General features: G+C 44.1%; 1 protein-coding gene across 4 annotated transcripts in view; it reads right to left on the bottom strand.

Moving 5' to 3' along the window:
- Positions 1 to 17,563, bottom strand: part of TNIP1 (TNFAIP3 interacting protein 1) — a 236,128-nt gene that overhangs the window by 25,368 nt on the left and 193,197 nt on the right. For 2 of the 4 annotated variants that reach the window (XM_078653616.1, XM_078653615.1), the window contains 3 exons: positions 12,538 to 12,663; positions 10,583 to 10,708; positions 2,806 to 2,886 (listed from right to left, as the gene is read on the bottom strand). In XM_078653616.1, the coding sequence (XP_078509742.1) occupies positions 2,806 to 2,886; positions 10,583 to 10,708; positions 12,538 to 12,663 (333 nt within the window). The remainder of the gene's footprint in view (positions 1 to 2,805; positions 2,887 to 10,582; positions 10,709 to 12,537; positions 12,664 to 17,563) is intronic. The other 2 variants (XM_078653618.1, XM_078653617.1) reach the window with 1 other exon arrangement.

The following is a 17,563-nucleotide window of genomic DNA, read 5'->3' on the forward strand; positions in this document are numbered from 1 at the left end:
ACAGAATATAGATGTCACTTTAGGAAAAATCGCTACACAACTCTCAATAGGAAAATCTCCCAAAATGCTTAAAACTAAGAATCAGATTTTTTGCAGAGTGACAGATTCAGCTGAAGTAATACATCTAAGTAAATCATACAAATCCAGCCGTAATACTGTTTAGCATACATACTTCTGTGAATTGCCTTTATGACAGACTAAATAGCGACATACATACAGTTAAAATACGCAAAAAGTAATGTTTACATTTTCTTTCTAAATGTGAAAAACACTTCCCCCAAGATCAAACCCTTTCCTCTATACCCCTATAAAATATGGGGGATCTTTTTCCTTGTCCACCCAGGCAAAGCACATACTTCAGTCAGTGGGTCCCCCTGCAAGTATATTGAGGGGCCTCCACGCTCCGGACCCAGTCAAGAGTTCTCTGGTCATTCTGTGCACAGTGCTACGGGGAGAGTCACCTATAGTTCGGGGACCCTTTGCACAGCGAAGGCTGCGGGGGCTATTGTTACACCACTGACTCGATTTCTTCACTACAGCAAACTTGCATGTGTTTTTAGGGTGTGAGAATGACCTCCAAACTGTTCATGAATACCTACGAGTTTCAACCACATGGTGCATGGTCACATCATTCGCTAAATACCCTGTTTCTAAATCCTGACCCTCCAATTAAGTACTCTCCACAGTGCTGGCAGGTGTGTGCATATTGACGGTGAAGCCCTACTAGTACAAAGGCAGTACTATCTGCTTTTTGCTGAGTGATACTGAAATGAACTCTCCAACTAATGTAACTGTAGGAATTTTATTTGTGTAAAGGAGTGTGAGCTCAGTTTTTCACCTGTTTAGGAGTCTCTTCTGACTTGTCTTTCTCAACATCGGGGGCCTCCATTTCGGAGTTGTGTGCCAGATCTACCTGCAGTTTCCGTACACGGACTATAGCTCGGAAATGATCTTGCCCAGTGTTTACTTGTTCGAGTTTGTAGTATCTTTATTCCAAAGCAAGACATAAATTGAATGTCTGCGACGTAAACAACAGATGTCAACTTGGGAAAAACTCAAATGGAATTTTTTTACATACTCAACGCCGAGAATACAGAGAACAAATACATATTCAATACACAATCCAAATTTCTCCTTCAATAAAGTTTAACACTGAACAAAAAGCATCCTTTTGTTCAGTTTTTCTTCCCAATGCTACATCTTCTCCTGAGCCCAGTAACAGAAAACAATCCATATGATGTCTAAAAAGTGAGGTATTGTATTACACACTTTTAAGTGGCAAAACTACAAATCCACTCTCTGTCACGTAATCAACTATTCAACTGCAGTTCCTACAGAGTAAGGAAACCAATGTGGCTCCATGTCCAGAGTGGCTAACTACTGTAGGCCCCTGTGTCACTCATAGATCAACTTGGGGGGGTTCCACCATGGGCTCATGGTATTAGCAAATATTAAATAAAATAAAAAATAAAACAAGGGTAGGTTACAAAAAACATATGTACGTTGAATGTGTTTATCACTAGTTCCATAACATTGTGCCCTCAATCACAGTGTCCCTTTGTTCCCTTGGTCTGTTCATAAGTTTTCATAGAGTACCATGGATACCCCACTTGGTGCTGCTGTAGAGTGTATTTTATTGGCTGTAGAGTGTATTGTATTGGAGAACTGTACATGAAAAGGTTTCTCGAATCGTGTCAATCCCAGAGTAACTGACCAATCATAGCCCACTGATGTGCCTTATGTTGGATACAAAGCAGAGCACTCTTGCTACTCTCCGCCTAGACTGTTAGCAGGATCATGCTCAACCAAAGTAAGTAGCTTCTTGCCAAACCAACAGCGCCTTGATCCAGGGGCTCTATTCTAACAATGGTAGTAATGGGTCTCTCTCTCTCTAAGGCTGCATGCAATTCAACAACTCCCTTCAACAGACAACATGGAAACTTGTCGTCCTATTAGCAAGTTCTCGCTATTGCAGATCTATCATCTCTTCACGGAATGTGGCACCCGCTGCAATCCAAACCCTCATAATAAGGTGAAGATGGGAGAGGTGAGCTGTGAACAGATAAGAGTCACACAAGTGCTATTTCGAAAGAGTGGGTCCTCTCGGCTAGTATTACACCTTCAGCTTTGCCTCTGCCTATAAACAATACAGGCAAACATTAATATCAACTAACTGAATGGAAGGTCAGTGAAAAATTGCCTAAAAATCTATTATGTAAAAGTGTACTGCTCTGGCAGAGAAAGCATGTAAGCCTCCCATGCAGGTTTCTGCATAAAATATCCACTGGAAAGTTACCTCCTTGTACACACACATTCATATAAGTGCTATTCATGCCTATAAAAATTCCTTGTTGCGCCACACATCACCCTGGTAATGCCAACGTTACTCATTGTCACTCCTGCCCACACGCTTCTACCATTGCCACCTCTGCTCACAGACAACACTAGCGCACTTCACCCTGAAACACTAACACATATACACACTCACAGTTGCAGCACAACACTTTTCCATTCATTCCTGGCAGTGCAACCCTTACTGAGAATGAATCTTTCTATGCCACAATACCGACCCAAGGCGTGCCACCTTTGCTGAAACAGACTGATGCCATTTGGCATCAACTCGTAGGTCAACACAACTTCTCACTCGATATCGCTTTGCAGCACTATGATTTTCCTAACCTTCCTGTGCCACATCTGTGCAACATAACACTTTTTTTGTCTCTTGATATTGACCATACATAGTCCGGATAGAAACAGCCATACCCACACCCCAGCACCAAGGCACCACACGTGTCTCTCCAGTACCTGCTTGTGCTGCTTCAGCAGCTTTCGCAGCTTCTCCTTTTCCCCCTTCTCTCGCTGAAGGTCCTCCATACAAGCACGCAGCTGAGAAAGGGAGATGCAGGAGAGAGAATGCAAGGTGAAGAGATGAATGGGGGTAGGGAAGTAGAAAGGAAGAGGGGAGGTATAATGAAATATGGGGTATGTGAAGGAGAGAAGGAAAGGAAGAGGGAAAAAGACAAAGAAGAGAGAGAGAGAGAAGTAGCATTTAAGCACACATTGATATAAAACAGACCTGTTTTAAGTAGCACTAACTCGTTAACACCAGAAGTCTAATGCTGGGCCAATTAAAAAGTGTACTAATAATGAAAAGATTAACCCACCCTCAGTGGACATGGAGGATACGCAAGGATGGCTATCTGAGGCAGACTATACAGGATTCTTTAGTCTCTTCGTTTTGGGGGGAAAATGAGTGCTCCCTGGTCTAGTGTTTTTTTCTATGAATGAGACTGCAACCTTGGACCCCTATTTAATTGGGTATTATTGATGGCATCCTGCTTCCTCAGTGACTTGTGCATGAGATCCTCAGTGTGAAACTAAATCTGGTGGGATCTTCCTGCCCAGTCAGTGAAGAATGCCTCGCTTCAGCCTCCAGTCTGTATTATTTTATTTTTCATTGAAGTTTTTTTTAGAAAAGTGTAGTATTAACACAAGCTTTCATTTGAAAACAGTCCTCAATGAAGGCCATTCACCTGCTTGTACTCACCACACCCTATGTCACGCCTGACCCGAAGTATTGAAAAAATGCAGAGTTGGCAGTCATGCAATTAAATCCAACTAAACACATGTCAAATGTTAAAGGTTCTTATATAGCGCCTTATCACCGCAAGGTCTCAAGGCGCTTGCTTTGGGAACCCGTCCTGGCTTTTTCCCTGTGAGATAACCCCTACTGGGCATCCCTAAGGTGAAAGCCAGGCATCGCGCCGCGGGGGAGCCGTAGTGGAGATTAAGCAAGCTATTGCCCAGAGTTGCAGAGTGTGAACCCGGGATTCGAGTAGGCACCGAAGCGAGAATTATCGAGTCCGTGGACATTTGGGCTCAAGACCCTGCCGCGTCAGGAATTGAACCCTGGTCCCGGGTCTGACCTCTGCTTCAGGGTCTGCCTCCTCTAACCAGTGAGCCACACCTCTCCACTATACATATGCATTCACAGTCTAGAAACTAAAAATACCTAAACACAGAAGAAAACATGCACCAACAAAAGTGGAGCAGTTCAATGGCTACGCAGACAAAGATAAGGAATGCAGGAAAGTGACAAGGCCCTGGCACTGAAAGATGACCCATGCAAAGAAACACCTATGGGAAGAGGGGTGGCCCTGAGAGGTGCTGGCCCCTTTATGTTAGTGCATTAGTAATACAACTGGTTAATAAAGGAGTTGTTAAGGTTGATGGAGGACAAAGGATAATATAGGTGAGTTGACGTATATTACTTCCTAAGCAAGAATATGTCAGCTGTCTACCTTGCTAACTTCAGGCAGAAGCTGGCCCCAAGAGGCCAATTTTCCAGACTGTTAGAACACGGAAACCCAACCAACAACCAACTAAGGAGTCCAAAAAAGGTGTAAATATGGAAACCACAACAGGTGCCCACTCTAGTTCTCAGTACAAGAGCATTGCAGCGTCAGGAAAAACGCGGCTGTGCACTGGAAAAACAGAGTTGATGCAAGTTCAGCCCATAGAATTAGGGTTACCACTTCATGTAATGTCGTATGGGCACCTTGTTTCCCTCCATCAACTTTATAACACAACCTAATGATTTCTGTGTGTAAGAGTCTAAGCTTGCTTTCCACTGAGGCAGGTGTACTAAAATGTGTGATAACAATTCGTAACAGAAAAGCCCAGAACTTGAACCATTTGGTCATGATAATATGGAACAAGGTGGCCAACTTAGCTACAGTGGTTTTAATAGTGTGTTTTAGCAAACTGGACACCAAAGCCTGTCCATTCTCAAGTAATTTCTAAATTAAGCACACTTAGAAACTTGTTATGGATTGAGTTAAGACTCATTCTCTTCCGCCCTAATCTAATTGTACATCTGTGATGAAATCTCATTTCCACAGTTCAACATTTGTGAGTGGGTGAAGCCAGTGATAGGAAGCTGGTTTAACAAGAACAGATCAGAAAAAAATATTCATTTTGATAAAGAACTAATCGTTGTAAGAGGTTATATTACTGTGGAAGCTGGAAAGATGACCATCTGTAAGCTATGGGACAGAATGGGAAAAGACTGAGATGGACAATCTACAGTCCAGGTCACGGTCACATCAAATGCTAAATTCACAGGACGAAATTGGGGTGAATTCATCTGCAATAAAGCAAATGACAAACTGAATTCTGGAACTCCACCGCCCCTCTCACTGCATACTGCGGAGAATGTTTAAAAGTGTTATTATAGCTAATGACGGGGACTCTTTCTTTCCGGGATATATGCTAGCCTGATTGAAAGAACTTGTTCTCGTGAGCAGTCGCTATGCTCCTGTGGCAATGGTAAAACAGGTGTCCCATGGTTACGCATTCCAAATATGGGCTGGGTGTTCTGAGCTCTCGGCTTAATTGCAACAATCACCAATATATTTATGAGTGTGTGCCTAGTGAGACTTGAAAACAGTCCAAAAACTATTGTTTCTAAAGATTAGCTATGATAAACAATAATACTGTGTTCTTAATGTTTAATGCATTTCGTGTATGAGAATACAAAGCTTGTTTAACCGACGAGGTATGTGACCAAATAATAGCGGAACAAATACAACCTGTCTTGTAAAAAACTGATTTGGAACTTTGATTTGAAAACTGTTGGCCAAGAATTATTCAATGAATACTGTTTTTTTTTTACAGATCCTGTGCTCACATATACTCAGTGCCAGGTGCACTTTCTTGTACCATTAGCAGGCAGTTCTTCTGTGTCAGAGAGGAAGCCACACAGCAAACTACACCAAATGACAGCTCTCTGAATAGAGGTGCACTGTACTCAAGAAACAGGAACCAGAGAGGCTACTATGACCCTCCTCAAATAAAATAGGACATCAGGGCTAGCTCTTTCTCATCATGAAGGAAAGTGGTTCAGAAGTGGTAGGTCTTTTCAGGGACCCTAATGTTGCCTATGACGGCCTTCCCTATGGCGGACTATTTGAAGGGTGACATTTTAGCCGGTGGGCTTTTGAATGTGAGGTCTCTCCCTAAACATAGTGTGGATGTCCAACTGGTGTAGGAAACTCACAAACTCGACTTCCTTTGCATGACCGAAACCTGGGCGGTGCCAGGATGTGATGTGGATGCTGGGACCGCCTGTCCACCGGGCTTCATAATGCGTCATAATCCCAGATCGAGGGGGGGCGGGGTTGGGGGGGGGGCGGGGATAGGGGGGTGGGGGAGAAATCGGGGTAATTTTTAGAGACACCATTGACCTGAATGTCATTAGTATGGAGGAGTGGAAGAGTGTAATGGCTGCGAATTATTCGCTTTCTCTATCTAGAACGCACAGAGGCCTGTCTTAACGTGTATCATCTGCTATAGACCTCCGGGGGCTTTACGTATGCCCAGCAGCAGGAATTACTGGAATTATTTGGCAGTTATGCATAGCCACCTGATGATCCTTGGGGACTTTAACCTGTGGATGAATGGCACTTTGAATACAGGCTTCCTTAACATGATTTACTCGTATGAGGCTCTTGGTCTTTCCCAGAGAATTTCCCAGGCTACTCACACGGGAGGTCATCGGCTGGATCTGATCTTTTCGGAGGCTAATCTTCTTACGGTTGGAGATGTGCTTCCCATGGCATGGACGGATCACTCGCTAATTAAACTTTTTGTAAAGACAGGCCTCCCCGCAGCAGAGACATCTGAGCCAGTAAGGGAGTATGTTAACAGGGACTGGAAGTCCCTGGCCCGGAAAAAAGGTGCGTCGCCTACATTCATGGGTGAGCAATGTTTCACCTCGGCCTCAGACACTGAGGTGAATTACGCTGCCCTCTGCTCGAAGATTATCTCGGTGCTGGACACCTCTGCTCCTCTTAAACACCATATGAGTAGGGGGAGGCCCTCCGCACCCTGGTTCTCAGACAGCCTCAAAAATCTGAGACTGGAATGTAAACAAGCAGAAAGAAGGTGGAGGCATGCATATCTGGACAGGGACAAGCTAGCTTGGAAAGCCAAGCGAGGGGCCTATAAGAAGGAGATTCACACAGCGAAGGTAGAACACTTCGCACGGGTGATTCTCGACGCCCCAAACAGTTCTCGTAGTATATTTAACATCCTGAATAGTCTCACTAGCCCAGAGTGTGTCAAGAACGACTCCCCCCCCCCCCCCTCTCAGGAACTCTGTGACAACCTAGCAAGGTTTTTCCAGGAGAAAATCAGGTTGATTATTGATGACCTGGGGGTGGAGCAGCAACAATCTTTGGAAAAAGTTGATTGTGATAGCCTGCCGACTCCCGGCGCTGCCTATGTACTGGAAGGAGTAGAACCTCTTACAGTCTTTCCTCAGTTGTCTATAGAGGAGTTCAGGGAAGCGGCCTCTGGCATTACATCCGGATCCCCGCTTGACCCGCTACCTTTAAAAATCTGGAAGGAGTATGAGTCTGAGCTCTTCCCTGCGCTGTGGCGGGTGTGCAACCAGTCGCTTGCTATGGGAGCAGTTCCACCTCAGTGGAAACAAGCGGTGGTTACCCCCCTATTAAAAAAGCCCTCCCTTGAGCGGGATTGCGTAAAGAATTTTAGGCCAATCTCGCTCCTACCATATCCTGCAAAAATTGTAGAGCGGGTGGTGGCAGGCACCCTTTCCAGGCCTCTTGAACATCATAAGCTCTTGGAGGACGTTCAATTTGGCTTGCGTCCAGCTCACGGCACCGAGACGGCCCTTGTGACAGTGTTGGATGAACTACGCTGGCAGGCAGACAGGGGACAGGCGGGGGTTCTGATCCTGCTTGACCTGTCTGCCGCCTTTGATACGGTGAACCATGACATTTTGCTGGACAGGCTGAGAGAGGTGGGAGTTGCAGGGAAAGCCCTTGGATGGTTTGAGTCCTTCCTCCAGGACAGGGAACAGGCGTTGTCTCTCCCTCCCTTTCAATCCGCCTTCTCAACCATCTCGCATTGTGTCCCTCAAGGATCGGCTGTCAGTCCAATTCTCTTTAATGTTTATAAAAAGCCCCTAATAGCGATCATCAAGAAGTTCACGATCAAAACTGTTAATTATGCGGACGACACACAGCTGATCCTGTCATGGGAGGGGAATGACACCACCTCCTGGGAGGAATTCCACAACTGTATGAGAGCCACTGCGGAATGGCTGAAAGCCAATTCCCTGCAATTTAATACAGGGAAGACTGAAGTGCTTTACTGCTCTAGGCCTAGGATACATTCTCCTCTACCTAGTACTTTCTGGCCGAAGGATTTCTCACCCCAGATCCAGCCTGTGAAGGTAGTCCGGAATCTGGGTGTGATGTTCAACAGTGACCTCTCCTTGGAGGCTCAGGTTTCTAAGGTGGTAGCTAGTTGTATGGCTATCCTCCGCCTCTTGAAAAAAATCTTACCCCTGCTACCGTCCCTGGCAAGGATAGAGGTGGTGCGTTGCACCGTGCTCAGTAGGATAGACTACTGTAACGCCCTGCTGCTGGAGTCTCCCAGCTATCTCCTGGACAGACTCCAGAGACTCCAGTCGGCAGCTGCCAAACTCGCCTTAGATTGGCCAACCAGATCCTCTTCTTCGGGGGCCCTGGCTCAGTTGCACTGGCTCCCTCTGAGACAACGGGTGATGTTTAAGTCACTTTGTTTGACCTTTAAAGCCCTACATGGGTTAGGCCCGGCTTGCTTTCAAAGGAATTTCTCATGGCATGTGCCGGTCCGCAATCTACGCTCCGCTTCGGCTAGGATGGTGACTGTTCCGAGATTTAGAAGATCCAGAGCAGGTGGCAGGTCGTTTAGCGTGGCTGCGGCCAAGCTCTGGAACTCGCTGCCTATTGATCTGAGGAAGACCAACTGCCTTCTCACTTTCAGAAGACAGTTAAAAACCTTGCTCTTTCCCACCCGGGCTTAATCTGTAGTCTGCAACTAATCACACCTTTCCCTTGGGTTCTCCAGCGCCAGGATGCCTCTCGAGGTGGTAGTGCGCTTTATAAGTATAATAAATAAATAAAATAAATAAATAAATTTCAGAACATCTTTCCATCCCATAAAAGCCGCAGGGAAGAGCGGAGTATGGTATGCTAGATTTTCATTTCAGTTTTGCATTTAAGGGAATGATCATATACCAACCAGTAACTGAAACTTTGTACTTTCTACACTTTTGAAATCAACTCAAATGCAAATTTTTTCAGTCTTTATGTACTGCCACCTAAATCACAACTGCTTAGGTCTGCCATCAAACGTTTTATGGATACAGAGCTTTTAGCCCTTTCGAAATTTAGCTTGTTGAATTCTTAAGTTCAAAGTCTAGTCACTATACCTTAAGACACTAGGAAATAATATACATAGGGCAAGGCTGATGTCATCTTCAACAGGGAATGTAGCCTTATATTTAAAAAATAAGATGGAGGAGCGTTACAATTGAATATCTTTCGTCCACTACACGGAGGAAACCGTCTCTAGGCACTGTATTGATACGAAAAGTAAAGACTTTGGACGTTCCACTACTACCCGAAGTGTTGAGCTCCTAACAGGGGTGCGCCATAAGAGTTCATAGTCTTGGACTTGAGATGCTGAACTGACAACCCCATTTGGTCATTAGCTAGTGCAGTGGAATTTCTAGTACATTGTTAGGGACTTTGGTTCCTGGTGCTATACTAGCTTAACTGTGGCTTAAACAGTTTGTTGATTTTGTCCTCGAAACCAACCACTGGCGGCTCCACCAGACAGCTAACATACAGTTATTTGCCACCAACGATGAGTTCACAAGATGAAACCCCAGGAAAGCAGACTGCTTTTTATCCTTCCTAGATTAGTATTATGAGAACTGTTAAACAATGGAGTGCAGCTTGAAGCACTACAAAAACAATATTATTGTGAATAATAATAATCACATTATAAAAACGAGGGCCAGTCCAACCCATGTATTTTAAACAATTTGGATGGAGGAAGTTTAGATTCCTGAAGAAAACAGGAGTTATTATATTCTATGTGGGGACTGATGCTAGAGGTGATCTTCAGGATGCCACAGGCATAAAATGTATGATGTATCTGAATGTGTGAACCTGTCCAACGCCTTCACTTGGGGCAAAAAGGTCCTAGGTCAGTCTTATGAGGAAAAGCAGGTTACAGCTAATAGTTGCTCAAGAGCTATAATGATCAAAGGAATCTAGTACAGGAATATAAAGTGTAGATTCTTGTCCAGTTTTAGTTTAGCAGATCGAAGGACAATTACCCTGGTCTTTTCTGCATCACCCTGGACTCAACTACACTCCATGCAGCTTGTGGTTTGAAGGAGACGGTCCCTAAGCTTCTCTTCACTAACTTGGAGACACAGCTGCGTGTTATCAGCACAGACTTGTAACCTGAACCCGGACATAAGAAATAGTAGATCTCACAAAACGGAGGACCAGGAGAGAAGGGGACATGTGGCATCCAGCACTGCACTTGGAAAGGAGAGGGTGGACTGGTAAAAGCTCCCATTTTTCCCAGACCTCAACCACTCAAGAGTCTTGGATGAGGTTTTGGCTGCCGTCACATCGATAGCTCTAGACCTCTCCATCTCTGACCCCAATAAAACCACAAGGATCTCTTAAGCTGGCTATGACTGCATAACCACCTGGACAGTCTGTTGTGTGATTTGAGTCTGCAGCTTTTCCATTTGATGCTTGAGGTCTTCCTTTTCCTCACTCATGCGCTCGCGGTCACTGCGTTCTCGCTGGAAGTCCTCCTCAAAAATCTTCACCTAGGAGAAACAGAGACAAAACTATTTAGACTCAAAACAAAGGCCTTCCCACCCCTTACCTGCCCATCTCCAAGGCTACAGTGTGATTCTTGACTACTTCATGCCATGAGTGATGTACCACAATACTCACACTGTGCAGGCCATTTTTCTCTTTACCCAACAACCTGTATTGTCATTTTTTTTTTTTTTTGCAGAGTTTTATATAGCGCGAACTAGAACCGAACCTAATCAGTTATCAGAGCGCTTTACATAGCACCAGTTACGTTACATGAGGACACACTTTCATTTTTTTTATTTTTTTTTAGGCACGGGGAGATTAAGTGATTTGCCCAGAATCACAGGGGGTTTTTGGCGAAATTACCGAGACTCGAACCGAGTTCCCCAGGCCCGAGGTCGAGCGCCCTAGCCGTTAGGCCAACCCCTCTCCCCAATTCTTTGCAACTGCAAAGTTAGTGTTTAGGATCTAAAATGTACAGTGAATATTATAAGAAGCATACAGTGAAAGACACACAAGCAGGATTTCTCCAACTAATGCTGCTCAGCTCCAAACCTCAACCAAGGTTCTCACAGGTGCTGGGTTCACAGTGGTACTGGTTCAAGGATGATAGCTATGTGAGGTTTTCCAATATTGTCGGTGGTTCTACAGACAATTGAGTAACTCATTTAAGCGTTCTTCTTGGTACATCTTAATCCTGCTTGACAGGGGAGAAGGGTTGCCCTGTGAATCCTTACCAGTTATAAATTGCATGAACTGAGGTTCCAGGTAAGCAAATCTTTTTGGGAGTAAATATAATTTATAAATTTACTTGATGTGCACAAATTAACAAGTAGACCACGGCTAAAAGGTTGAAGCGGTTTTCAATCAATTATAGAGCACAGCTGGCCCCATCTCCTGGTCTTTTGGCTTAACCTATGCAATAATTTCTACTGAGAGTATGAATAGAACGCTCTAGAGCCATTTAACATATTTTAACTAAGAATCCCACTTTCTCTGCTCTCTTTGTTCTAGCGAGTGAGGCTCTTTTTCTTTGACTATGAATGATTGCCACCCAGCCACCGAATGCTGGATCTCCACTGACTCCTTAAAGATTCTGCGATTAACATGACTGGACGTCACTGTACAAGTGGATCAGCATTCTGCCCTGAAAACTTTCAAACTATTTGACTTGAATCTCAAAAATCTGCAAATAATGTTGCTGTTGTACTTCAGAGACAAATGTGGAGAGCCAACACATTGCCAAACTATTGGGAACAATAGGTCCGCCTTCGAAGAGTAGGTGAGCCTTTGGCAATTCTTGTGCTCCGCTTCTCTATTCGCTGCTTTTAAATAAACTTGACGGTTGAAAAACAATCAGAGGAAAGGACTGAGCGACTTGCCTGAACATCGGAGGGAAGTCTCGTTACAGACAGTTATTGCCCACGCTCTTTACAGCCTTTGACAAATACAAAGTACAATTTCAAAACCATCTACAGGATTGGAAGATAATCTACAGCATGTAAGAGATTTACAATGCTAAATTGTATATCCTAGAATTCAGTCACTATATACTGAGCACAAAACCACTTTACATCTCAGAATTTCAGGCCATTGAAAGTGTCACATTTTCTGTACCCATTAAACTACTTACTGTTCTAGTACAAAAGTCCGACCCTGCTGACGCATTTTGCCTGCTCAGCAAATTGGTCTTTCCAAACATTCAAATTAAGAGACATAAATATTCTCCGTGCAAAATAAGGTCAAGCTCACACTCTAAGTTAGGAGCGACAGTTACCAGCTTGTCAGTGCAGTGAAGCAGGCACAAGGCTCTGCCATCGTGCCCTGGTTTTACCTGCTGCTTGAGTAGCTGTATTTGGGTGCGCTGTTCTTGTCTCATGCTGCCTCCTGCTTCCGCTGACATGCTGAACACCGAGGCTGGGGGTGCTGACGCCTGCACATTCAGAGCCTCTTCCAGGGCCTAAGGAAAAGAGACAGTCAGAACACCTGGATACCTATGAGCGACACGTCAGAACTGCAAGGATAAACTAATAAAATAGTACTATTACCCATACCAGAATCACTGCAGGGTTCTAAATGCTATGATACTGTTTATAATATTGTTTATTAAAATATATTGCTTGACTGGCTATACTGCCATTGCGACTAGTAACAGAGTCCTCTACACAGCTCCTTCACATGACGCAACCAGATCTTCTAGATTTCTGTTCAGTCGAGAGTGGGATATATGGGATTAGCGCCCAAACCAGCTGTACCTGAGCACACAGGTGCTTTGCGGGTCCGATAGATTTGAGAAAAGATGCTGGAGGCCCAACTTTTTTTTTCACTCCAGCGCCCACAAAACAAGAATCTGTCAAACGTCATTGCTGGCATTCGGCTCTAGAATGTTTGAGCACACTTTAGAAACAACCAATCACTGACTGCTGATAGACATGCATTTAGAAACACCCAATCACTGACTGTCGATTAATATGGACGATTCACAGCTTTTCTGTACTTCTCTAACTTTCATTCCCACATTACATAATTTATTATATTTTGTTTCAGAAAGCTTGATGCATGATTTGCTCACAAGGCAAATACTTTTTTAAGGTTTGAGGAGAAAGACAGCAACTTCAAATGATTTTTCTAAACATGGTGCTGGGTCAGTATGTTGATCTTGCTGTGGAGTGTTCATGCTTTAGCATCAGAATGATCATCTACAAGTGCAGTAGATAACCATATAAAGGCAAGGACTGACCTGCACCAAGAAACTTCATTTCTAAATACCACGCGTGCTCTGTTGTTCTGAGAGGCCAACAGAAGAGGACTCCACTAGGCAAACTGAGTCCCCAAGAAGGCACAGTCCTCATATACTTGCTTCTGATCGGGCAAAGAGTTAACAGCTCTGCTGGAGCCGCTCTCAATGCCCAGTTTGGGGAAATAAAGTAAAGAATCAGAGCCTTATTTACAAAGCCTTGTTGACAGAACACAGTGATTTAAATTGAGTGCATTAATAAACTGGCAGCCAGAGAAGTAACGCTAGGTCCAGGGAAAAATGTATTTGCTTTAAAGAAATGACATTGTGTATTGTTCCTTGTCCTTCTAAGACCAGCAGCTCAGGCTCTAATTCTCTCTTGGCTTGACTTTGGCAACGCGGCTTTAACCGGCATTTGACAAAGTTCCCTCATACCACTGAGCACTGCACTTCAAACTACAGCAAAACTTGTGACGTTCAGGGAAAAAAAATCGACTACATAAACCTATCCTGACTGAGTTATATTGGCTCACCTTTGAAGCCTGAATAAAGTTCAAGCTGGGATGTCTGGCGTACAACGCTGTTCACCTAAACTCCCCACCCTACCTTGCTTCCGCGCTTCAACAGCGGGGCAGTGCCAGATCACCAAGAAGTAGAAATAGAATTATACTCAAGTTATCCTTCTAGGATACTGTTGCACTGCTGCTGATGTCTTTCTGCAAACCCTGGAATCTAAATTCATTGGATTATGTCTGTCAAACTAAGAAACTCTGCCTCTTGCCTACTTATTCTGCCCTCCCCCTCAATCCCCAATTATTGCTAACTCAGGTCTTTTAACGGATACCTACCTTGCTGCCTTGTTATTACTTTCTTCACAGATGATATTCATTGTAGAATATTTCAGCTTTTCTTTTAACTGATACTTACCTGTAACCATGTTGTAACTATCCCCGGATGATTATCACTGTAAACTGTGGGACATGATTGTTCCATTTAAAGCACTCTCGTGCCTCTTGGTGCTCTGCGCTATATAAAACTGATAAATAAATACTACACAGTGTTTTTTACTATTACCCATGCAGGATCACTGCAGCGGTCTAAATGCGATAATAGTGTTCATTAAAATATATTGCTTGACTGGCGATACCAACTGTGCGACTAGTAAGAGTCCTCTGCACAGCTCCTTCACATAACACAACCAACTCGTTAATTTTAGAGTGGCATATTTGGGACTAGCGCCCAAATCAGTTATACCCGATCACACAGGTGCTCTTCGGGTGCAACTGATTTGAAACAAGGCCATGGAGGCGAAATGTAACAGCTCGACATTTTTCTCACACCAGCGCCCACAAAACAATAATCTGGCAAACGTTGTTGATGGGAATCGGCACCAGAATGTTTGAGCACACCCAATCCCTAACACATGTCTATCCAAGGCTTTAAAAACACTCAATCACTGACTACCCACAGACATAGCTTTAGAAACACCCAATCACGGAGTGGCGATAGACATGGGTTTAAAAACACCCAATCCCAGTTTGCCAATACACATTGCTTTAGAAACACCCAATCACGGACTACGGATAGACATGGCTTTAGAAACACCCAATCAATGACTGCCGTTAGACATGGCTTTAGAAACACCCAATCCTAATTACGGTCTGGCGATAGACATGGCTTTAGGAACACCCAATCACTAACTGCCGATAGACATGGCTTTTAAAAAACCCAAACGTTGACTGCCGGTAGACATGGCTTTAGAAACGCCCAATCACTGACTGCCGATAGACATGGCTTCAGAAACACCCAATCACTGACTGCCATTAGACATGGCTTTAGAAACACACCTAATCCTAATCACTGTCTGCCGATAGACATGGCTTTAGAAACACCCAATCAATGACTGCTGTTAGACATGGCTTTAGAAACACCCAATCTAATTACGGTCTGGCGATAGACATGGCTTTAGGAACACCCAATCACTGACTGCCGATAGACATGGCTTCAGAAACACCCAATCACTGACTGCCATTAGACATGGCTTTAGAAACACACCTAATCCTAATCACTGTCTGCCGATAGACATGGCTTTAGAAACACCCAATCAATGACTGCCGATAGACATGGCTTCAGAAACACCCAATCACTGACTGCCATTAGACATGGCTTTAGAAACACCCAATCTAATTACAGTCTGGTGATAGACATGGCTTTAGGAACACCCAATCACTGACTGCCGATAGACATGGTTTTAGAAAAACCCAAACGTTGACTGCCGGTAGACATGGCTTTAGAAACTCCCAATTACTGACTGCCTATAGACATGGCTTCAGAAACACCCAATCACTGACTGCCTATAGACATGGCTTCAGAAACGCACCTAATCCTAATCACTGTCTGCCGATAGACATGACTTTAGAAACACCCAAATACTGTCTGCGATAGACATGGCTTTAGAAACACCCAATCACTAACTGCCGATAGACACAGCTTTAGAAAAACCCAAACGGTGACTGCCGGTAGACATGGCTTTAGAAACACCCAATCCCAATCACTGTCTGCCGATAGACATGGGTTTAGAAACACCCAAATACTGTCTGCGATAGACATGGCTTTAGAAACACCCAATCACGGACTGCTGATAGACATGGCTTTAAAAACACCCAATCCCAGTCTGCTGATACAAATGGCTTTAGAAACACCCAATCCTAATCACCGTCTGCCGATACACATGGCTTTAGAAACACGCAATCACTGACTGCTGTTAGACATGGCTTTAGAAACACCCAATCCTAATCACTGTCTCCTGACAGACATGGCTTTAGAAACAACCAATCACTGTCTGCCGATAGACATGGCTTTAGAAACACCCAATCAATGACTGCTGTTAGACATGGCTTTAGAAACACCCAATCTAATTACAGTCTGGTGATAGACATGGCTTTAGGAACACCCAATCACTGACTGCCGATAGACATGGCTTTAGAAAAACCCAAACGTTGACTGCCGGTAGACATGGCTTTAGAAACTCCCAATCACTGACTGCCTATAGACATGGCTTCAGAAACACCCAATCACTAACTGCCATTAGACATGGCTTTAGAAACACACCTAATCCTAATCACTGTCTGCCGATAGACATGACTTTAGAAACACCCAAATACTGTCTGCGATAGACATGGCTTTAGAAACACCCAATCACTAACTGCCGATAGACACGGCTTTAGAAAAACCCAAACGGTGACTGCCGGTAGACATGGCTTTAGAAACACCCAATCCCAATCACTGTCTGCCGATAGACATGGGTTTAGAAACACCCAAATACTGTCTGCGATAGACATGGCTTTAGAAACACCCAATCCCAGTCTGCTGATACAAATGGCTTTAGAAACACCCAATCCTAATCACCGTCTGCCGATACACATGGCTTTAGAAACACGCAATAACTGACTGCTGTTAGACATGGCTTTAGAAACACCCAATCCTAATCACTGTCTCCCGACAGACATGGCTTTAGAAACAACCAATCACGGACTGCTGACAGACATGGCTTTAGAAACACCCAATCAATGATTTCAGATAGACAAGACTTTAGAACCATAGATGTGGTTCTGGGAACAACCGACACAGGGTGCATATTGAAACTGATGCAGTCATATCGGGCATATCTATTTTAAAATCATGTCCAACGTCCAGGGGAAGCTAATGAATGAATATTTGGATGTAAGTGTAAGGAGGAATGTGAACCTGCAACTATATTGTATTAAAAATATTTAAAAAGTAAAAAAAATGTGCAGGCTGCTTTGAGCTACCAGCTCTGCCATGCAGTTTAGAGTCCACCCCTACTAGCAAAAGCCATGCATTTTTCACTAGGGGTTTATCCAGTTACTGCTGGGACTGGGGCTTGCCAGGAGCAGGACATCTGTCTATGTGGGTTGAGATCAAGATAACAACAGGATTTTGTCAATGCCATTTAAGAAGTGCTAATGCACTCCACGCCATTGATGGACGAAACCCTCAAAGGTGTCTCATCTGCACACTGCTGTTGTACAAACAAGGTAGAGGTTGAGCAGAAAAGGTGACCAACCAACTCTTGCAGGGCTCTGTAGGTCACAGATATTGA

The sequence above is a fragment of the Lissotriton helveticus genome, chromosome 7 (assembly GCF_964261635.1).
Source record: "Lissotriton helveticus chromosome 7, aLisHel1.1, whole genome shotgun sequence".
In the NCBI taxonomy this organism is placed as follows: Eukaryota; Metazoa; Chordata; class Amphibia; order Caudata; family Salamandridae; genus Lissotriton; species Lissotriton helveticus.